Below are 22747 nucleotides of genomic sequence, written 5' to 3'. Positions count from 1 at the left end.
AACTGAGGCACTGGGGTGGGGGGTTAAGTAGCTTGGCCGAGGTCCCTGGCAGTCAGTGGCAAAGCCAGGAGCAGTGCCTGGGGCCATGAAGCTACTGGGGTCCGTCCCGTCTGGCACTCGCACCCTGACTCCCAGAGCTGGGGATGGTTCCCAGGCATCCGGGCAGTTCTGCCTGCCGCACTGGCCAGGGTTTTACCGCATGGTTCTCCGCGCTGCGGCATGCGGATGGGCCAGGCTGCACCTGCGGCTTGAAGGGGAGCCCCTGGTCCCTGGGGAGCTCTGCCTTTCCCTGCGCTCAGCCCCCGGGGTTCTTGTGTCTTGCAGAAACATCGCGGAAGCCCTCGTCAGCAAGGGCCTGGCCACCGTCATCCGCTACCGGCAGGACGATGACCAGAGATCCTCACACTACGACGAGCTGCTGGCCGCCGAGGCGAGGTGAGCGCTCAGGGTGCAGGGGACTATGTGGGGCTGGGGTCGTGGGTGGGGAGCGCGCGTGTGGAGCCTCTGTGCGGCGGGGGTGATCTGCTCCGCGTTTTTCCCCCCTGCCCCCTCTTTGCAGCCAGCGCGGGGCAAGGAGGGCCCGGCCAGGCTCTCCGTCCTGCCAGGGTAGCCGTGCACTCTGTGACATCTGCTGGTATGCATGGGAGGGTCTGCTCCCTGCTAGTACCCCATGGTGAGCCCGGGGGTCTCCAGCTGTGTAAAGCCCCCCCAGCCCAGCCCTCTTCCCCGCTGCAGCTGCCAGCCTGTGTGGCTCTGTCCTGAGGCTTGTTGCTCTCTTGCTTTCCGATCTCTGGGCTCTCCACCCCTTCCACACCCTTGAGCTGTGGTCGTGGGGCGGTCCCTGGTGCTCTCTGTGCTGGGAGCTGGAGTGTCTGGCATTGCACAGAGCTCAAGCAGCAGCACTGGTGCTGGGCCAGGCCTGCCGCGAGCCGGGGGCCACAGCGTGTTGCATTCGGGCGCGCCGGTGGAGGGGCTCCGGAGGCAGGTGGAAGGTGACACCGTCTCCTCAAACAACCCGGGAGATTATCCAGATGGCAGGGGGCAGGGCAAAGGCTCCGGCTTTGGCTCAGCTCTGGGGGGGCAGCTTGGGGCTGTGGCCTGGGGAGCCTCGACCTGTGCGCAGGGCTCTAGCTGAGGCCTCACCCAGGCCTCTTGGCGAGGGCTGCAGCTGTCTCTCACTGGCTAGCCCTGAGCTTTTGCAGCGGGGGGACCTCCCAGAGACAGCTGCACAGCGGCCAGCTCCTCGCGTGCGTTTCTTTCCCATACGCACTGCCCCAGGGGGTTAGTGCCCCCATTCCTCCCTGTGGCTGCTTGTTCCCATGCCCCCCAACCCCTCCTGATGCAACCCCTTGCCTTGCTTATGGAGATGCTCCCAGAGGGGGTTGGAGCACCTGCTCCTCCCAAGCGCAGGACTTTGCACTTGTCCTTGTTGAACTTCATGAGATTCCTATGGCCCAATCCTACAATTTCTCAAGGTCTCTCTGAATCCTAGCCCAACCCTCCAGCGTATCTACTACTCCCTCCAGCTCGGTGCCATCTGCAAACTCGCTGAGGGTGTGCTGCATCCCATCTTCCAGGTCATTGATGAAGATATCGAACAAAACTGGCCCCAGGACTGACCCTGGGGCACTCCACTTGATACTGGCTGCCAACTAGACATCGAGCCATTGATTACTACTCTCTGAGCCTGATGCTCCAGCCAGTTTGCTATCCACCGTACAGTCCGTCCATCCAGCCTGTACTTCCTCAGCTTGCCTGCGAGAATGCTGTGGGAGACCGTATCAAAAGCCTGGCTAAAATCAAGGTACCCCACATCCACAGAGCCAGTTATCTCATCACAGAAGTCAGTCAGGATGGTCAGGCATGACTTGCCCCTAGTGAATCCAAGCTGATTGTTCCTAATCACCTTCGCCAAGTGCCTGGAAATGGATTCCTTGAGGATCTGGTCCATGATTTTTCCAGGGACTGAAGTGAGGCTGACTGGTCTGCAGTTTCCTGGATCCTCCTCCACTATGTTTGCCCTTTTTCAGTCATCCGGGATTTCTCCTGATCGCCATGAGTTTTCAGAGATGATGGCCAGTGGCTGCAGTCACATCAGCCAGCTCCCTCAGCACCCTTGGGTGCATCCCATCCAGCTCCATGGACTTGCACGCATCCAGCTTTCCTAAGCAGTCCCTAACTTGTTCTTTCACCACTGAGGGCTGCTCACCTCTCCCCCAAACTGTGCTGCCTGGTTCAGTCGTCCGGGAGCTGCCCTTGCCTGTGAGGACTGAGGTGAAAAAGGCATTGGGCACATCAGCCTTTTCTGCCTCCTCTGTCACTAGGTCGCCTCCCCCGTTCAGTGAGGAGCCCACACTTTCCTGATCCTCCTGTTGCTTGACATACTTGTAGAAACCCTTCTCGCCACCCTTCACATCCCTTGCTAGCTGCAACTCCAATTGTGCTTTGGCCTTCCTGACTTCATCCCTGCATGCCGGAGCAATGCTCTGATACTCCTCCTTAGTTGTTTGTCCAAGTTTCCACTACTTATAAGCTTCCTTTTTATGATTTACTCACTGAAGAGTTCCCTGCTCAGCCAAGCTGGTCTTCTGCCGTACTTGCTAGTCTTCCTGCGTGTTGGGATGGCTTGTTCCTGCACTCTCAGTAAGGCTTCTTCCAAGTCCAGCCAGCTCTCCTGACTCTTGTCGCCCTGTCTGGCTTCCCAGGGGATCCTACCCATGACTTCCCTGAGCGAGTCAAATCTGCTTTTCTGAAGTCCGGGGTCCTTACCCTGCTGCTCTCCGTCCTTCCTTTCCTCAGGGTCCTGGACTCAGTCATCTCCTGCCCAAGTTGCCATCCGCTACTACGATCTCCACCAGTCGCAGCCAGGAGATCCCAATTCCCATTGCATCTTAACAACCGCAGGTTCGGCTCGGTGCAAAGCCTCGGCCAGCTTTGTTATCTGCAAGGCATGGCCCTAACGTGTGAGATCTGTCACTCAAGGTGTTAGCGCGTGTGCCCGTGACGAGGTATCAGCCCAGCACCACATAGCTCCCTGAGGCCCATATAGCATTCCCTTGCTTTTCAGCAAAACCTTTGTGGGAGCAGTGTTGATCAGTGTTGCAGCGAGGCCTGGGCCAGGGAGACTGTTTTGGCCCGTGCACTCCCACCCCTTGGTCCCATCCTATCTCTCCGAGATGAGCCACCTTTTGCTTCCCCGGTGCCTGCTCCTCCTGGCTTTCACAGGTCTGAGCCCGTCCTCCAGAGCTGAGGGGTGCAGCCCCGGCGCGCCGTTCACCTGCTTCGCCCTCCGCTCAGGATCTTTCCCTGCAGCGTGTGGCTCTGGGCGCATGCCGTGGGCTCCATTGGCCGAGGGTGGCTTCGGTTTCCGCGACTGCCGTGCTACCCTCGAGGCACCGCTGTGTCTCTTAGGGGGCACGTTGCCCCTTCTTGCCCCCAGACTCTAGGGCAGAGGGTGCCCCTTGTCACTGGGTCTGGGGTGCACGCTCCCCGCGGCGCTCCCAACATCCCTGCTAGAACCGGCAGCTCGGAGAGGGAAGGCCTGGTGGGTCCGTTTTCCCCGCTCAAGAGGGAAGATCCATGTGGGCTCCCTCTGTTTGCTCAGGCAGGCGCTGGGAGCCGGAGTTAACCCAGGAGCTCTGCACCGCGCTCCTGCCTGAGCCTGGGTAAACGGTGGCTGTTTGCCCTCGCACTAGCTCCGCGGCACAGGGATGAAAGGGGATTCATTCCTCTCCGGCATTGCTGACTTTGGAGGGCATCCAAGCGCACTCGGCTTGGGGCCCCAGGATGCTGGCGGAGACACTGCATGAAGAGAGACGGAGGTGTTGATACGTCTGGCATCGCGTGCCCACCCCCAGCTGCGTGGGCGTACGGGACTGATGGGGCTTCCTGCTGCCGTAAAGCTGCCTGACGATTTCCAGAGCACAGGACAGACCCCCATCGGTCTCTGCCACGCCTTGCACAAGTGCACCGTGCCCCCATTTTACAGGTAGCAAAACCGAGGCACAGGAAACGGGCGCCAGAGTGCATGTAGAGCCCAGGTCCTGAGTTCCAGCCTGCGCTGCAGCCAGTGCTGCTGCTGGCACCAACCCTGCAGGGGCCTGGCTGGGCATTCAGCCATGGGACCCCATAGCCGTAGAAAGCTGGAGAGCCAGCAGTGCTGTTACCTTCACGGGATCCACTCCGGGCTTAGCCCGGCATGGATCCGCTGGTGAGAGCCGGCACTGGCCAGCACCTTCTCCCCCGGAGCCCCGTGTCCGGCCCGGTGCCTCTCGGAGAAGCATCCAGCAAAGAGCAGCATCTCTGGAGCTGGCTGCAGTGGGGCCTGGGTTACAGCAGGACCTCCTCCACGTGCCCTTGGGACCCAGCAATGCCTGCTGCCCTGCATCTAGCCATCCACAAACGTGGACTGTCACACAGCACCTTGTCCTCTGGTTTGGGAGCTGCCTGGGGCCTCCGGCCCTCTGCGGACCCCCGCTTTGTGCTTGCTGGCCTCTCTCAGAGTCCCCAGAGCCAGGCGATGCAGGAGCTCCTCATCTCCGCGGCCATCAGGTTTAGCAATATCTCTTGCACAGGCTGGCAGAAGAGCTGTTTTCCGGAGTGCCGCTGTCCACAGGCGAGCCAACCAGCATCTCCCCAGCGGTGCTTTTGGGGCCTCGGTGTTGTTTTCCAAAGGAGGAGGACAAAAAAAGTCCCTAGATCACTGCCTCTGATGGAGCAGGCTGGCCTCTTCCCCGCTGCCGCACGGATGACACGGTGCAGCAAATTGATCGCTGTACAAAGCCTCGGTGGGAGCTCGGAGCCTTCCCCTCATCTCTTTATTATCATCCTGGCCCAGCTTGAGCTGGCGCGCAGCTCTCGGCAAAGAGCAGCTATTAAGCAGGCCCGAAAGGGGAAGCTGGAGATGTCAGGAGCTTTTATTCAGAATCAAATGCCGCAGCCGCGGGGCGGCGGGGACCTGGGGGAAGCCCAGGAGGGGATGGAGGGAGTGTGCCTCCAAGCCCAGCCCAGGCCGGGCCGGGGCTGCCTGAATTGAGGGGTGGGGGTAAGAGCACAGGTGACGGTGCCCAGAGCCAGGTCACAGCCTAGACAAGAGCCCACAGAGGACCACTGCCCTCCCGGGCTGCCTGCCCCGCTCCGAGGAGAGCATGCATCCGGTTCACACGCTTAAAGCATCAGGCAAGGGGGTGCCGGGCTCCGAGCGTCATGGGACCATCGCGGAGCAGACGCATGAGGGGGCACGCTACCCCCACGGGCCGCGTGGCACAGTGGACTTGAGGGCAGGCAGGGAGGCTGGTGGCAGGGCACTGGGGGTGGGGGGGACGGGGAGCTTTCCTTGCCTCGCTGTGTCCCCCTGCTCAGTCATGCTCCCAGCACCATACCAGCAGTGCCATGCAGGGGACCCCCCAGTTTGCCCTGGGGTTGTCTGGCCCAGCCCCCTGCCCACATGCAGGATGCTGCAGCTTTGCCTGGTGCCCCGCCAGCCTCTTGGAAACCTCCCAGGAGGGAGTTCCCATGGCTCGGGCTCTCTACCTACCCGCTCGGTGCCTAAGTGAGAGGCAGGGTGCCAGGGGCCCTGGCTTCTCAAACTTGTTTGGCTTCCATGCCTCAGTTTCCCCATCAGTTTGGAAGAACCTGGCTTCCTCTGGCTGAGCCCAGTGCATCCTTGGGGTTTAAGGCCCTTCTGCTGCTCCCATCCGATGGTGGTCCTCGACCTGTTGGGTAATTAATAGCCCTCTGCCGCGAGTCATTAAGGAGCAGTTGGGGGCCCTTACTTCCCTCCGCCGGGGACTGCAATCAGCAGGTCTGCGAGCTGCAGGAGCCCTGCCCGGCGCTGTCAGGCCCGGCGCTTTCGCGCTCTGCACCAGCAACACCTGGCAAACAGCTGTGGCATTTGCAACGGGGAAAAGGACACGGCTGTCAGGGGAAGGCACCGCTCCCGCCTTCGGGAACGGCGCTGCCCTTTCCCCGCCGCTGCAGGCGCGGAGCCCTTTCCTCCCCGGGCCTCGCCGGCGTCCCGCTTCCCGCCTGACCTGAGGCTGGAAACCGGCAGCCTCGAGCGATCGGAGAACTTTGCTGTTGTCCTCTGTGATCCCTGCTGCTGCGGGGGGGCTGCTGGCCGCTGTGGGAGCCAGGCTGGCGTGGGGCATGTAGCATCCCCGTCGCAAGCAGCTTGGCAGCTCTCGGTGCAGTTCGAGGTCTTGTTCTTTTAGCTGCGTCCTGCCCCGGGGGGCCCTGGGGCTCGCTCTCCCCGCGGCGCTGGGAGCCTTCCAGTTGCTAGTCCTCAGTGCTGGGAGGGCAGAGGACAGCACTGTTCAGCTCCCCCCAGCCGCATCCTGGCCTGGCCCGGTCCAGACACTGCATCCCAGCTCTGTGCACAGAGACGAGACCCGATGCGCCAGGCCCCGCGAAAGCTTGCATTTGCACCCTGGAGCCTGCAATGGGGCTCAGGTCCCCGTGGTGCCAGGCGTTGGATGTGGAGCTGCTCGGGGCTGGGAAGGGTTGCGTTTCAGAGATGCCCATCCCGGGGGGCAGACACCTGTTGTAAGAGTGGTCAGGCCCAGGCTTATCGTGCCCAGTCTCCAGCATCACACGGGCAGAGAGCAGAGGCTGAAAGGAGAGCGACGGGGTCCAAGCAGGGTCTCTCCCCCTTGCAGTTTGAGGTCCAGGCTGGTCTGATGCAGACGCCGTGCCACTCGCTCCCTGCTTTGGAGCGCCCCGTGCCCCTTCCCTCCACGCCTGTGTCCGGTCCCGGGTGGATCTGCCCAAGCTCCCCGCTCCCACCGCAGCTGGTGGCCACGAGCCCCCACTTTAATGCCACATGGGGGGAAAAGAGCTGCTTGGTGTTCACGGTCAACTGACACCTGCCCGGTCCATGCTGTGATCCCTCATCTTTGTCTGGGGAGAGAAGAGCAATGATCGATCCCCAGGGACTTTCTCTTGGCCATTTCGTGTGTTGTGACCCCTTCTCCTGCCCCCTCCAGCATCTCTCCTGCCCTGCCCAGGCCTGGCCTCATGAGTCTCTCCTAGGGAAGCCCCTCCGCAGCGCTCCTCATCCTCGCTGCCTGTCTCTGCTCCTGCTCCGGCTCTTCTCTCTCCTCCTGGGGGTGCAGAGACCAGACCTGGGTGCAGCATTCATTGCCTTCTCTAGAAACAGGCCGTTCCCCCCGCCCCTTCCCCCAGCTCGTCCGGCCAGCCGAGCCGTGGCCCAGGCCGGTCGGGGATGGCAGTGCCAGGGCTGCAAAGCTTTTGCTGTCTCCGCTGCGGCCCTGGGGGACTGGCGCGAGGATGTGCCAGGGTCATTCTTCTTCCTCCTGTTAATAAACGTTAATGGCTGTGGCTGCAGCGAGAGCGGAGAACGAGGCTTCCTGTCGGCTCTGTTGCGCTCGTTAATTCATTTTGCGCTGGGAAATGTCTCCCTTGTCCAGCATTGTCTCCGTCCCAGCCACTTTATCTTCTGCGTTTTTCTTTACCTGGAAGGAAGCTCGTTTCGCTAGCACCGGGCCGCCGGCCACGTGCTTTGCGTGCTGGCGATGGGGGTGAAGCAGCGCCGATGGTTCAATCCCTGCTGCATGGGGGGTGGGGGGAGCCCGGTGATTTGCCCATGCTCTGGTCGGGGCTGGGGGGAGCTCGCTGCATGCCGGTAATGGACCGACAGCGGGCAGCGTAGCTGGTGCGGGGGCTTCCCGTCCTGTGGCTGACGGCATGTTTGTTCTCTCTTTCCCTCCCACAGAGCTATTAAGAATGGCAAGGGGCTGCACAGCAAGAAGGAGGTGCCTATTCACCGGGTGGCTGACATCTCTGGGGTAAGGAGCCAGTCATGTCCAACACTGTGCCCCAGGGGTTAAGCGGGGCCTGGCCCGGTCCTCTTCTTGCCTGGTCCTCTTCACGATATAACGAAGACGGTGGTTTGGGTATAATAGGCAGGTCAGGGGAGCCCCAGGGAACAGCCGGGTGGCTGGCAGGTGTCTTGGGCAGAGAGCCAGCCTGGTGTAAGGCCAGCTCTGGCTTGCCCAGAGGCAGATGCAGCCTCTGGGGTCCCCAGCTCTTTCCCCACCGCCCTTCCTTGCAAAGGTGCATTTGCCAGCTGGGTCTGAGCGTCCCTGGAGCATCCCCTCCTTTGCCAGGCTGAAGAGTGGAGGACTTGGCCTGGCCTGCTAATGACGTGCCAGTGCAGACAGCTCTCCGCGGCAGCACACGGCTTCCCCTCTGCCCTGCCCTGGAGCGCTGCAAGCATCTGGTCCGCAGCGGCTGGCAAGTGGCAGAGGTTTGGGGCCCAGGGGGAGGGAAAGGCGATGCTTTCCACGTTGCTTCTCTCTGTAGCCTGTGGAATTGCTCCGTGCCTCCGGGGCCTGGAAGGGAAACGGGGAGAGGCAAGCAAGAGCTGTGCAAGCAGCCAGTGCAGCCCTGATGTGCAGGCCAGGGTGCATGGGGCTGCTTCACTGCTGGGCTTCCCAACCCTGCAGCACCCAGTGAGCAGGGCCTGCTCACCCTCTGGGCCCTGGCACCAGTGCTGAGGACCTTCTGCTCTAAGGGCTTGCAGGCTGGCGTGGGTAGGAGCCACGTGGGGCTGCTCTCAGTGCTAAATGAGGCTTGCGGCTGTCTCGGGGGCCCGTCAGTGCAGCCACTCCCCTGGCTAGCAGAGGTGCTGCGTTGCGCCCAGAGGAGTTTCCATGCTTCTTGCGTTGTATGGCGGCGTGGCGAGGGGGGTTGTAAGCCTCCCTCAGAGGTGCTGGGTGCTGCTGCAGGCACCAACCCTGCAGGGTCCTGGCTTGAGGATCTTGCCCCTGCACTTAGGCTCAGCCCAACACTGCACAGGGGCAAGAAGGGATTTCCCTCTGGTCAGACAGGTGCACACTGGAGGGTTTTGCCTCCCTCTGCAGCAGGGGCACGGCCTGGGCCTAGGCTCTCTGCAGCATCCATGACCCCCCTGGCAGCAGCAAGATACTGGTGACTGTGGCCCCCCTGTATCCGAGGAGCGATGCCTGGAGCTGTGGCAGGGTGACTGTTGTGTGGCTCCGAGGTCAGACATGGGGTTTGTCTGGGCTGGTTTGGACGGGGCTGATCCTGCCTCAGGCTTGGACTGGATGTGACCCCACAGCTCCCTGGCTCTGGGACTACGACTGTTCTCACCACTGTGCTCAGTGGGGTAGATGACAGAACAAGGAGCAGTGGGCTCAAATTTTGTATTGGGGAAGTTTAGTTTGGATTTTAGGAAAACTTTTGCACCAGGAGGGTAGTAAAGCACTGGGACATGTTACCCAGAGTGGTGGTGCAGTCTCCGTGCTAGGAGGTTTAAGACCTGGGTAGACAAAGCCTTGGCTGGGATGATGTAGTTGGGGCTGGTCCTGCTCCGAGCAGGGGCTGGACTAGACGTGACCTCCTCAGCTCCTATGATGCTATGACTGAGCCTGCGCTGTGCACGAGAGCAGCTGGTTTGGGGCTGGGAGTCTGGAGGCACTGGTTACTGGCTTCACTGGGGGCTGCCTTGCTCCCATCTCCCTATCGACATGCTCTCCTCTGTTGCCCTGCTCGCCTTCCTCTCACCCCAGTGAGGGTGGCACCCAGGCCAACCCTGCCATCCTGCCCCTTGTCAGTTGGGTACCACGACTACCCCAGGCAAAGCCCAGAGATAATCTTGGGTCTTCACGAGGGAGCAGAGACCTCCCATCTCCCCTCGCACCATTCTTGGAGTGTGCTTCAAGATCTGGACGGCACGGGGCCTCACCCTGTTCACGCCTTGCCCTTTGGGGATGCTGTCTGGTGGCACCTTCCCCTCCACCCAGACATGGGTCTGCGTCTAGATCGCCCCGCTGTGCCTTACCCCACCAGTGCCTGCTTCTCCGTTTTTCAGGCAGGTCCCTGGCGAGGCCACAAAGGAAGGGAGGCTGCGTCTCGAGGGGCTGTGCAGCCCTGAGACCTCCGGTGGCTGCATGCCGGGAGGGTTGGATAGAAAGGCCCCGGATCTGGCCATGGCAGGGGTTGACACGGACAGGAGCCTTGCGTGGGGTTGCCTCTGCTGCCGTTCTCCCCACTGGGTGTGGGGGGAAGCCGTCCCACGTGGATTTCAAGGGCAGCCTGCCCGACACACCCAAATTCACTTCCCAGGGAGACCAGGCTTTCGGCAGCCCCCGTGCCGCTGGTCTCGACAGCAACCCTGGGCAGCGACTGCACCGCACAGCCCTTCCTTGTACCCGGGGGCTCAGTTTGTGCCCTATCCCACTCATCCAGCCTCCCCCCTTCACCGCGCCAGCTCCATGCTCCAATTTAGGCCAGCGCTGGCCTCCCCACGCTCTCTGTCATCCACATCGCGTTACCGGGAGGGCCGGAGTGGGTATTTATAAGCGCTTCCTTTTAATGGCGATCCCTGTACCGGCGCCCGGCAATAGCACACCGGGGCTTTTCAGCAGGCCTGGCCGGGCTCGTTTGGGCAGCTTGGCTCATTAGGCAAGTGTGCGGTTGCCTGAGAGTGTGCAGCCCCCAACCCGGAGGGGCTGGGAACAGCCGTGGAGGCATCTGGAGCGGAGCAAGCTGCATCCTAGCCCAGCGCTTCCCTCCGCAATCGTTCATTAATTCAGCCCATGGATGGCGGCTTCTAATTGCTGCAGTGATCGAGTCGATAGCCCCAGCGGCCCTTCTGCATCCTGCCTTTTATTCTGGGGTTATTTACCAGGGAGGAGCCTGCCGGGGTAGAGGTACCCCGCCGCCCCCTTTCCTGGAGGCTCAGCTCAAGCTGGCAGGGAGTCGGGGGAGGATTCAGCCCCCCGGCGGGTGTCTGGTCCCTGCTGCTCTGTTCTGCGGCAAGGCCCTGGCAGAGAAGGCATCGCGGAGCGAGACCCCCACGCCCTGGCTTGCTGCAGAGAAGCCCAGGCGGGTCCCAGGGATGGGGCCCTGAGCTCTGGGCTGGGAGCCCGGGCTCTGTCCTGGCTGCGTGAGCTGCTGGGAGGCATCGCCAGTGCCCGCTGGGCTGGGAGCAAGCTTCAGGCACTTCGCTCCGTGTCTTCAGACTGGTGACAGAGTGGGTTCATTAGCGCTGAGCGCAGCCATGCCCTTACTTCCTGCCAGGCCTGGCATCCTCCCCCTGCCCAGGAGCTCCCTGCCATGTCCTACAAGCCACCTGCTCTTGTTCCATGGCTCTGGTGCCTGCTCAGACCCTTGCTCTGGGCATCTGGCCGTGGCTCTGTGCCTGGTCCTAGGCTTTGTCGAAGATCCTGGCACTCAGCAGAGACCTCTGCTCCTCTATGGGAGAGGAGCACAAATGTAGGCTCACAGAGCCTGTCTCTTGCATGCAGTCCAGGCGACTGAGATGAAGTGTCATGCCCAAGGCCAGGCAGGCAGGCGGTAGCAGAGCAGGAGGCTTATCCCGGCTCCTTGAGGCCAGCTTGTTTCTCGTCCCTGAGCTCCCATCTCCCAACCGCTTGTGATGCTCAGGTGTATGCAGCCTGGCTGGGGACCCTCTGCTGCTCTGGGCTGGTGTGATGGCAGCTAGCGGTAAGCCCTAGGGGGGACAGAGGCTGGCTCCAGGGCTGGCTGCAGCCTGCTTCCAAGTGGTATTAAGTGGAGTCCCCAGGGGTTGGCCCTGGAGCTGGTTTCATTCAGCCTCTTGAGCAACAACCTGGAGGATGGGATGGAGTTTGTAGCAAGTTTGCAGATGATACCAAGCTGGGGGGAGTAGCAGATACGTTGGAGGGCAGGGGTAGGATTCAGAGAGACCTCAACACACTGGACTGAAGGAGATCTCATGAGCATTGCACAGGGAGATGCCGTCCCTCGGATGCCTCCCCCTGCTCTCTCTGGCTCAGTGGAAGGATTTGTGCGGGGCAGGCAGGAGAGGGGAGGGAGATGGGTGGTCGCTCAGCGTGTGGGACACCCAGGGGCAGATCTAGGGGGTGCAATCGTACCCCCCCACCTTCCCCTTTGATTTCAGCTCTACCCAAACTTTAAAGCCAACTGTTTTTGAGCAGCCATGACACTTCTGTTCATGAGACATGTGCTTTGACTTCATAGCTCGTTATAATCTACCTGTTTCCTGCTAGGGTCTCTTTATTCCACAGGCATTAATGACCCTCTCTTCTTTTTTTAATGCCTTTTGATAGTCCACTCTCCAAACCATCCTTTCTTCTGCAATGTTGCTGTCTCCTCCTCATTGTTGTCTTTCTTTCCTGTGGCATCATAGAATCAAAAGACCAGAAGGGCCCTGTAAGGTCATCCAGTCGGTCACCTGCGGTAGGCGGGAGGTTAATGAGCTCAAACCTGGTGCTTCTCCAGCCTCCTCTTGAACACCTCCAAGGATTCTGTTCAGCCCGTAGGACCAAACTGTCAAGGTCATCCTGGATCTGTACCCTCTCCTCTGATGTGCCCGGGTTTCTTAACACCCCACCGCTGGCGAGTTCGTAATTGGTGGCCTGCTTAACTACTTTTTCAAAATTTTTTCCTAGGACCAAAGTCAGACCGACTGGTCTGTAGTTTGCAGGGTCATCCCTCCTCCCTTTCTTAAAGATAGGTATCACGTTGGCCCTCTTCCAGTCGTCTGGGACCGCTCCCAAGTGCCACGATTCTTTTAATAGCTTCTCCGGAGGCCCTGCTGTGAGCTCAGCCAGTTCTTTTGGGACTCCTGAATGCAGGCCATCTGGCCCAGCAGCCTTGAAAGCGTCCAGATCTTCTAAGAGGACCCTCACCTGTCCGGGACTGATTTCATGAGGTCTGTTGCCTTCCTCATATTCCCCGGGCTTCTGGACCGGTGGACAGCTCCCGTATGCTTTCTGGAATATCCATGTGACGTATGCATGTAGGAGCTTTGCCTTTTCATGGTGATTGGCTATGGGCTGCCCCTCCATATTCGGTAAGGGTCCCACAGTGGAGCTCAATTTTTTCTTGCCTGTAGAAGGACTTTTTGTTGTCCTTTATTTCGGATGCCAGCCTGATCTCCATGCCTGCCTTGGCTTTCTGTATCTTGTACCTGCACACCCCGGTTACATAAATGAACTCCTCTCGGGTTGTTGAACCATTTTTCCATTGCTTATATGGGTCTTTTTTTTTCTTTTTTCAATAGTTCCCTAATATCCCTGTTGAGCCAAGCAGGTTTCTTGGCTCCTTTCCCACTTTTTGATCGGATACCAGCTTCCAAATCTGTTAGCCGCTTTTTGATATTATCGCCATGTGCAGAGTCCATCTGCCCCGTCTGGGCGTTTGTAACGATCGCAGCTTTCGATGAAGCGCTGCGCTGTTTGCAGACACCGCGGTCGCACCGGGGTCCATCTGAGATGTTCATCTTGAAAAGCGTTGTTTTGAAGTACTTCTGAAGTTCAGGGGTGATCATGTGAACCCAGATGTAGAAAGGACTAAATGCAGGCGCTGTCAAGGCACTCAAGATTTTGCTTTGGGAATCTGAATAAGGGATGCCATGCGTCCGGGGCTGCATTGGTAGGAGCATTGCCAGCAGATTGAAGGCAATGATTCTTCCCTTCTATTCAGCACTGGGCAGGCCACATCTGGAGGTCTGTGTCCACTTTTGGGCCCCCCATTACAGACAGGATATGGACACTGGAGAAAGTTCAGAGGAGGGGCATGAAAATGGTTGTGGGGCTGGGGCTCAGGACATGTAAGGAGCAGCTGAGAGAACTGGGCTGACTTGGACTGAGGGGGATTGAATAACAGTCTTCAGCTCCCTGCAGGGGGGTTGCAAAGAGGACAGAGCTGGGCTGGTCTCAGTGGGGGCAGATGACAGCCATGAGAACAAACATTTGTGCTTGTACCTGGTGAATGGTCACTTCACCCCATGTCGACGGCCTGTTTGGAAACCAGGTCAAGCATGCATGGCCAAGGAGTTGGATCTCCCACTGGCTTCGAGCATCAAGGACAATAAAAAGTCATTTTTCAGATATGTGGGGAGGTGGAGGAAAAGCAAGGGCAACACTGGACCCCTGCTAAACCAGATGGGGCAATGATGCCCAGGAAAAAGCCAACCTATTAAATAGGTACTTTGCATCAGTCTTTCATCAGTCCCATGGGACACCCATGCCCTGCTATGGGACAGGGAGGTCCAGGTGAGGGAGATCCTGCCCCCCATCAGTGCTGACCTCGTGAAGGAACACCTTGAGAAGCTGGATACCTTCAAGTCAGCCGGCCCTGATAACCTGCACCCCAGGGCACTCAAGGAACTGGCGAGCGTCATAGCCCAGCCCCTGGCACGGGTCTTCGAGAGCTCCTGGCGCTCTGGTGAAGTGCTTGAAGACTGGAAGAAGGCCAATGTGGTGCCAATCTTCAAGAAAGGGAGGAAACTGGATCCGGCTAACTACAGGCCCATCAACCTGACTTCTATCCCGGGGAAGATCTTAGAAAAGTTTATCAAAGAGGCCATCCTTAATGGACTGGCTGATGCCAACATCCTGATGGACAGGTAGCATGGGTTTGTTGCGGGTAGGTCTTGTTTGACCAATCTCATTTCCTTCAACGACCAGGTGACCCATCACCTGGACAAGGGAGAAGAGATTGATGTCATATATCTTGACTTCAAAAAAGCCTTTGATCTGGTATCCCATGATCACCTCTCGGCCAAACTGGCCAATTGTGGCCTTGGCTCCACCACGATCCGCTGGCTGGGAAATTGGCTCCGTGGTCGGACCCAGAGGGTTGTGATTGATGGCAGTCACTCATCGTGGTGCCCTGTGACCAGTGGGGTCCCTCAAGGCTCTGTCCTGGGACCCATCCTGTTCAACATCTTCATTAACGATGTGGACATGGGAGTCAGGAGAGGACTGGCGAAGTTCGCCGATGACACCAAACTTTGGGGCAAAGCATCCACGCCAGAAGATAGGCGGGTGATCCAGGCTGACCTGGACAAGCTCAGCAAATGGGCGGACAAGAACCTGATGGTGTTTAACACCGAAAAATGCAAGGTCCTCCACCTTGGGAGGAAAAACCTGCAGCACCCTTATAGGCTCAGCAGTGCTACGTTGGTTAGCACTACAGAAGAAAGAGACTTGGGGGTCATCATTGACCACAAGATGAACATGAGCCTGCAATGCGATGCTGCGGCTAGTAAAGCCACCAAAACGCTGGCGTGCATCCATAGATGCTTCTCGAGCAAATCCCGGGACGTCATTCTCCCCTTGTACTCAGCCTTGGTGAGGCCGCAGCTGGAGTACTGCGTCCGGTTTTGGGCTCCACAATTCAAAAAGGATGTGGAGAAGCTTGAGAGAGTGCAGAGGAGAGCCACGCGCATGATCAGAGGTCAGGAAAACAGATCTTACGATGACAGGCTGAGAGCCATGGGACTCTTTAGCCTGGAAAAGCGCAGGCTCAGGGGTGATCTGATGGCCACCTATAAGTTTCTCAGGGGTGACCACCAGGATCTGGGGGAACGTCTGTTCACCAGAGCGCCCCAAGGGATGACGAGGTCGAACGGTCACAAACTCCTGCAAGCCCGTTTCAGGCTGGACATAAGGAAGAATTTCTTTCCTGTCCGAGCCCCCAAGGTCTGGAGCAGTCTGCCAGCGGAGGTGGTTCAAGCACCTACACTGAACACCTTTGAGAGCGAATTGGATGCTTATCTTGCTGGGATCCTATGACCCCAGCTGCCTTCCTGCCCTTCAGGTGGGGGGCTGGACTCGATGATCTTCCGAGGTCCCTTCCAGCCCAAATGTCTATGAATCCATGAAATCTCTGATGCTGCCTGCACCGCCGCTCTGGAGGCTTCCCCGGCCCAGTCTGGCACTGGGGATACCCGTAGCCTTGCTGCTTCCAGCTGCCCTGGCCCCAGGTCTCCAGCAGACATGGCTCTAACCACAAAAGGTCATGGGAGGCCTGGCGGTGCCTGTATCTGCCTGCCTAGCACTGGAGGTGTCAGGGAGAGGGTAGACGGGTCCTGGGTGGGAGGATCTAGGTGCAGCGATGCCTGTGCTCTGCTGTCAGGGTGCCCCAGGCTTCTGGGCTGTGCTGGGTGTCCCCTCCCCACGCTTCTGCTCCATGTATTAGGGGGGTTTAATCCTCCCCCAGAGGCGCTGGTGCTGCTGCAGCCCGGGCTGGGGATGGGGCTGGGCTGTGCCAAAGCTCCTGCTGGCCCCAACCCTGCAGGGTCCTGGCTGGAGGGTCTTGCCCCCGTGCGCAGGCTCAGCCCCACGCTGCACTGCGGCAAGAGGGGATTTCCCCCCTGCTCAGACTGGTTGCACTGGGGGGTTGCCTTCCTCTGCAGCAGGGGCACAGCCTGGGCCTGGGCTCTCTGCAGCACCCATGACCCCCCCCCGGTGCAGCAGGACGCTGGCGGCTGCGGCCCCCCTGTATCCTGGGGGCAGGAGTGATGCCTGGGGCTGTGTCAGGGGTGACTGTCGTGTGGCTCCAAAGTCGCACACAGGGTTTGTCTGGGTTAGTGTGAACAGGGCTGATCCTGCCTCGGGCTGGATGTGACCCTGCAGGTCCCTGCCAGGCCCGCGGCTCTCAGCGGTCTCTGCCGTGGGGGATACTTGCACTCAGACAAAGCTGTTGTGCCCAGTTCTTTCCGCTCCCAGGGCTCGCCTGCGACACCACCCCCTGCCAGGCCTGAGTCCTGGGGGTGCCACCCTGCCCTGGGGTGCACCCACCGCTGCCTGCACCCGACAGGCGAGGAGGATAAAAACATCCCTGGAAGCAGCAGGAAGGAATCTGGCAGGAGGCTCCCACGTCCCCACGAGGCAGCAGCTGCTCTGCAAACACCCCCGCCTCCCAGCCTCCTCCCTGCTCTCTCCCCTTCTCATCTCCCTTAATTGCAGTTCAGGGGCTCACGACTCAGTGTGCCCAGGCTGCGTCCTGGGCCCAGAGGGATGCGATTCACCAGAGCGCCGTGGCACCTGACGCCCGGCGTTCGTCCGTCGGCCGCTGCCCGCTGTCAAGGGCAGCTCCCAACGAGGTTTCCCATCCCCCAGCAGCCAGTGGGAGCATGAAGGATTCCTGGTGGCTCTTGACGTCGCGATGGACCAGGAGCCCTCCCACCTGGCCTCACACTTGGCTCCCAGCGGGCCACGGCATGGGACAGGCATGTGCTGGCGGCGGCTGCCCGTCGACGCAGTACTGTGCTCAGCAGTTGCTTCCCAGATACCGGGAGGCGGGTCGGACAAATTGGAGCTGGATCCTACCGGGGCTGTGCTGTCCAGACACGGGGGAGAGGGAGCCGGCGCGACGGCCGGATGCTCCCATCCTTGCGGAAAGTCCTTGAATAATTTTGCATAATCGGCAGTGCCGCACATGAAAGGGCCGCGTTACGCTGCTGTTTCTCTTCGCTGTATTCATGCATAATTTCCCTTCGATTCCCAGATAATTAAATGCAGGGAATGTTAAAATAATAGTAACGGGGGATGACAGCCTCCCGGGCTGGGAGTTGGGGGAGGAGAGGAGGCACGAGGCAGGGAGGCTGCAGGTGCCCTTCTGGTTGCATGGATGCGGCTGTCCAGAGCTGTGGCACCCGGGCCCTGCAATGCCACGTGGAGAGCTGTGGGCACCGGGTACCAGGCAGCCGGTGCGAGTTACCCTTCGCGGGAGGGCTTTGTCCACCAGCACCTGTGTGAAGCCATGTAGCCATGCCCTTACGGGGGTCAGAGCCTGGCTTGCCTGGTCTGTGCTCTGGTTATGGGGGCTGCTTGAATGCCAGCAGTGCCTGGGCAGCAGGGGAGATGTCTTTGGGCTTACGGGGTAGTAGTCAATGACTTAGTGTCTAGTTGGCAGCCAGTATCAAGTAGAGTGCCCCAGGCGTCGGTCTTGGGGCCAGTTTTGTTTTGTTCAATATCTTCATTAAAGATCTGGAAGATGGCACAGAGTGCACCCTCTGCAAGTTTGCAGACAACACCAAGCTGGGGGCAGTAGTAGATACGCTGGAGGGTAGGGCTAGGATTTGGTGACCTAGACACTTTGGAGGATTGGGCCAAAAGGAAGCTCATGAGACTCAAGAAGGACAAGTGCAAAGTCCTGCACCTGGCAGAGCAATCCCCTGCGCCAGTGCAGGCTGGGGGGACGGGCTGGGCAGCAGCTCTGGGGGTGACAGAGGACAATAAGCTGAACAGGAGCCAGCAGTGTGCCCTTGGTGCCGAGAAGGGTAACAGCATCCGGGGCTGCATGGGTAGGAGCGCTGCCAGCAGAGCAAGGGCAGTGGTTCTTGCCTCTATTCAGCACTGACTGGGGAGGCCACATCGGGAGTCCTGTGTCCAGCTGTGGGCCCCCACTACAGAAGGGATGTGGACACGTTGGAGAGAGTCCAGTGGCAATGAAAATGGTTGGAGGACAGGACTGGTGAGGAGAGGCTGAGGGAACTGGGCTGATTTAGTCTGGAGAAGAGAAGACAGAGGGGGATTCAATAGCAGCCGTCACCTCCCTGCCGGGGGCTGCAAAGAGGACGGAGCTGGGCTGGTCTCAGTGGGGGCAGACGACAGGACAAGGAGCAACGGGCTCAAGCTGCAGCAAGGGAAGGTGAGGTTTGATATTAGGAGAGACTTTCTCCTGAGGAGGTGTTTAAGACCCAGCTCGATGAAGCCTTGGCTGGGATGATGCAGCTGGGGCTGGTCCTGCTTGGAGCAGGGGCTGGACTAGATGTGACCCCTGAGCTCCCTCCCAGCCCTCGCTGTCTGTGATTCTGTGTCCAGGGGCCCTTATGGAGGGCTCTAGAGTCGGGGCAGCCGCTGGGCATCTGTCCCCGGAGATTTGTGAACAGTGATGGCCCTGGTATCACGCCCAGCCCTGCTGCCGGGGGTAAACTTGTTTCTAGAGCCGATGGGGTTGGAGGTGGAGAGAGCATTATACTGAGGGTGCACGTGGCCGGTTGAGACCTGCCCCCTTGGCTCGGCTCCATGCAGGGCTGGTTGTGATGAGGGGTGGGAGGAGCGGGTAGCGGGCGATGGCACCGTGGGCCGACGGGGTGGGAGAGGTCAGGCCAGGATGGGCCTTAGCAGTGGTGGCGTGTTGGTTTCGATGCCAGGGCGCCCGGTGCCTTGGCCAGCTAGGTGCATAGATTTCATAGACATCAGGGCTGGAAGGGACCTCGGGAGATCGAGTCCAGCCCCCGGCCCAAAGGGCAGGAAGTCAGCTGGGGTCATAGGATCCCAGCAAGATAAGCATCCAACAGGGCGTGTGCAGGCCAGGAAAGTCCAAGCTGGCTACACGAGCGCTCCCTCCCGCCCTCTGCATCCAACTGCTGCCTCTCCTAGGCCAGCAGTCCCCAAACTCTTCGGGTTTCTGGCAGCCCTCCTTAGACTCCAGATGCCCCTCAGCAGACACCAGCTCTTTGCTTTCACTCCCATTTTCACCATGGAAAAGCAGTCGGCGGTTCTGCTACCAAGGACGGGCCAGGACGGAGGATGGTACTGACATGCGTCCAGGGCAGGTGTTTGCAAGCCTCGTGGTGCTAATATTGCACAGCCCGCCTGTGCACCTTGAAAGGATTTCGTGGCATGTGTGGTGCAAGCCACCGGCAAGCTTTAGGGATACGGGCTGGGGGCTGGCAAGAAGGCTGTGCGGGATCGGAGCTCAGGTGCCTCTTCCTAACCAAGATCGTTAGGACCCAAGCCGGGGCCCGCTCCTCCTTTGGAGGCTCTGTCTGGGCTGGGTTAGGACTGCACAGGCTGCGTCTCTGCAAGGGACTGGGCTGAGTCTTACCATGGGATGCTGGGGGTGGGTGGAAAACCCTGCCTGGGGCCAGCTCGATGCCTCCATGGTGCAGGACTGCCACCCGGCTGCCTTTCCAGGGGTGTCGCAGACAACGCAGGCGGGTGGCTACTTGCCATGAAAAAGGGACCCCGAGGATGGGCACTGGGTATAATTGCACGGCCTCGTCATGGCCCAGTGTGAGCACTGAATAGTTTTACCCCTAATTGCTCCCTGCAGGACTAGGATCCTGCTGTGCTGGGTTTGTGGGGCCAACTGCCTTTGTCGACACGGGCAGTGGAGCCGGAACGGGCCTTTGTGGGGTCCTCTGGCCTCTCTTCACGCTGGTGAAGCCTTTGGTTTGGAGCAGGGCAGTAACTCCAGGCTGCAGCTGAGGTGTTGCAAACCCTTCTCCTGTACCCCCTCCAGCATCTCTCCTAGACTGATGGGGCCTGGCCTCGTGAGTCTCTCCTGGGGAAGCCCGTCCACAGCGCCCCTCATCCTCGCTGCCCGTCTCTGCACCTGCTCTAGCTCTCCTCTCTCCTTTGGGAGGTGCGCGGTCCGGCCGGTGAGCCGAGTCCCTCAGACTGCCCAGGTCAGGTGGGAGGGGATTGCACGTCCTGCCTCTTTGGCCCCCTCCATCCCTGCTGCGGCTCAGAGGGGCTGTGCAGCGGGCCCCGGGGAGGACCGGTCTGCGGACGCCAGCCGGCTGAGCCCTGACTCCGCTCATGCCTGCAGAGGTCGAATGCACCCGCACCTCTGTCAGCATCCAAGGGATGCACGGACCATCTGACCCTGCCGACAGACCGGCCGTGCTGCTCCCTTGCTAGCGTGAAACCGGGGATAAATAAGCCCGCCACAAGTGAGTTGTCTTCTGATGCGGGTGTCAGGCACCTGCTGATGGTGGCAGCTTCCTGGGGAACCCCTGCCGCTCGCCCGGCTCCTGCACCTCTGCGCCGCGTGTGGAGGCTGCGCGGTGTGAAAGCGCAGGGTGTGCAGGTTGCTCTCGGAGGGCTTCTGCCTGGGCTCTGGCGCTGCTAGCAGCAGGCAGCGCGGCCCGGCGGTCTCATCCCGGCTCCACGACGGCTCCCCTCTCTCTCCGCGGCACAGCCGGGAAGTTTTGGAGCTTTGCCGCGCGTGCAGGGCGGCAGGAGGTATCGGGGAAGTTCAGCCCGCAGTGGGCTCCTTGCCGGCTTGGGGTTTTGTTTTATTTTTTTTGGAAGTTAATCAAATCGTGACTGCGTGGTGATTACCGCTAATTAGTAGCCTTCATTAGCAGCTCCCGTTGGTAGATTTGCATATGTTAGACCTAAGTGGTTAATAGTTGGGTAATGACTTTTTTTTTCTCCCCTGTTCCCCATGGCTTGCAGACTGCGGTTACATGTGTTGCGTTTGGCTTCTAGGCGGCACATCTGTTAGCGCCGTTCCCGGGCACGTTCTCGGGGGGCCGGCGGACGTGAGAGCTGGGAATCCCCGCGGTCCCGGGCCAACTATGCGTGCTCTCCTCCTTGCCGCCCCGAGCCACGTGTTCGGGGGTTTGCAGGTGGCTCTCAGCACTGGGCACCTTCTCGGGGTGTTACCCCTGCCCGTCTGTTTGGCAAAGGGGCTGGAGCCTGCAGCTGGGGGACACTTGCAGGTTGGTTACCAGAGGGAAGTGGAGGCTTTGTCCTCCCCAGACCCAGACCTGATGATTTTTCAGCACCCAAGGGAGGCAGGCCCCATGGAGTCATGGGGACTTGTGCCCCGCACGGTGCAGAATTCAAGCCCTTGCCCCCCAGCTTTGCAACGCTCGCAGCCAGGGGACGGGGTCTGGGCACGGACCTCCCAGCTGCGCTGCCTGCTTCGCTGCTGCAGGGACTGGCAGGTGCTTTCACCTCTCCCTGCCTCAGCTCATCTCCCCAGTAGACCCGGGAAGCCTGGACCAAAGCGTGAAAATCCCCCTGTTCTCCTCTCCCCGCCCGTTAAGGGCAGGAGGTTGTGTAGAGATGCGGATGACGCGGTCGCTGCTGCGCCGTGGTGGCGCCCAAACACCCAGTCCAGGCAAAGGGCAGAGCTCGGTGCGCAGGGGCAGCTGTGGTTCTCCAGGTGCGCGGGCTTATCTGTGCGTCCCGCCGTTCCCCTCCACTGGGGCTAAGATGTGCCTAGCACAGCTTCCTCGCCGCGGCCACTCCTCAGGGACGCTGCTGCCTCTCTCCTTTCCGCAAGATCACAGAGCCCTAGAGCCTGGCTGGGAGCTGCGGGGCTGCATCCAGTCCAAGCCTGACCCGAGGCAGGATCGGCCCTGTGCAAACCAGCCCACGCAAACCATCACCGATGACTGCCGTCAGTGCATTGGCCCAGACGTGACAGCCACCTAAGCACGGGCTTGGACTAGATGACCCCATCAGGCAGGGGATGGACTGGATGTGACCTCGACAGGTCCCTGCCCGCCCCACGGCTCTCGGCCTCTGCAGTCCGGCGGAGAGAAGTCTGGATGGGAGCACTTCTGAGGTCCAGCTAAACCCGTGTCTCGCTAAGTGCAAGAAGGGAAGGAGCTGCCTCTTTCAGGGGCGTTCGCCGCCTCGCCGCGAGCGGTCTCCCAGCCCCGTGCACTTCTCTCCCTCTCCGCTGCACACCCCGGGGTGCTGGCTCTGCCATGCAGATGGCCTCAGGACTTGTTGGCGTTTGAGCCACTTCTCTAGGATTCTGGGATTCGTGAGCCCCCTCCTTTCCCTACATCCCAGGGGCCAGCCGACCCCGAGCCCGCACCCGCTCCTGTACCCGCCGCGGCCTTGGTGGTCATGGCAGGCTTCCCTGATCAGCCCCGCAGAACCAGGCTGCACCTGGAGGGGAGGAAGCTTATTCGGCTACGGTGAGCTCGTGCGCGCCTTTCGCTTGCAGTTGTTTTTTCTAAATTAAGGCCACCGCGAAATAAAAAGCCACCTGCCAGCATTTTATTTTAGGAGCTGCTTTTTTTCCCCAGTGAAATAAATCAGGAGCCTGGAAAGGCTGTCCTTCTTCGCTCCCCGCAGGCGCCAGTTGACGCCGGCGCCGGAGGCCTCTGCACCAAAACAGGCCGACGCTGCGTGCCGCCGGGGGTCCGAGTGGGAGGAGACGGCAATGCTGGGCACTGACTTTGCAAACTTCATTCCCTGCTGCTGCCAGG

The 22747-nt window shown here is 60.1% G+C and overlaps 1 protein-coding gene across 1 annotated transcript in view; it reads left to right on the top strand.

Moving 5' to 3' along the window:
* Positions 1-22747, top strand: part of SND1 (staphylococcal nuclease and tudor domain containing 1) — a 231867-nt gene that overhangs the window by 156511 nt on the left and 52609 nt on the right. The window contains exons 13-14 of the mRNA XM_090041370.1: positions 325-435; positions 7733-7805. Coding sequence (XP_089897496.1) covers positions 325-435; positions 7733-7805 — 184 coding nt within the window. The remainder of the gene's footprint in view (positions 1-324; positions 436-7732; positions 7806-22747) is intronic.

The sequence above is a fragment of the Crocodylus siamensis genome, chromosome 4, assembly GCF_052110815.1.
Source record: "Crocodylus siamensis isolate JL-2025a chromosome 4, ASM5211081v1, whole genome shotgun sequence".
NCBI classification, from domain to species: Eukaryota; Metazoa; Chordata; order Crocodylia; family Crocodylidae; genus Crocodylus; species Crocodylus siamensis.
This window is presented reverse-complemented; position numbering and strand designations above follow the sequence as displayed.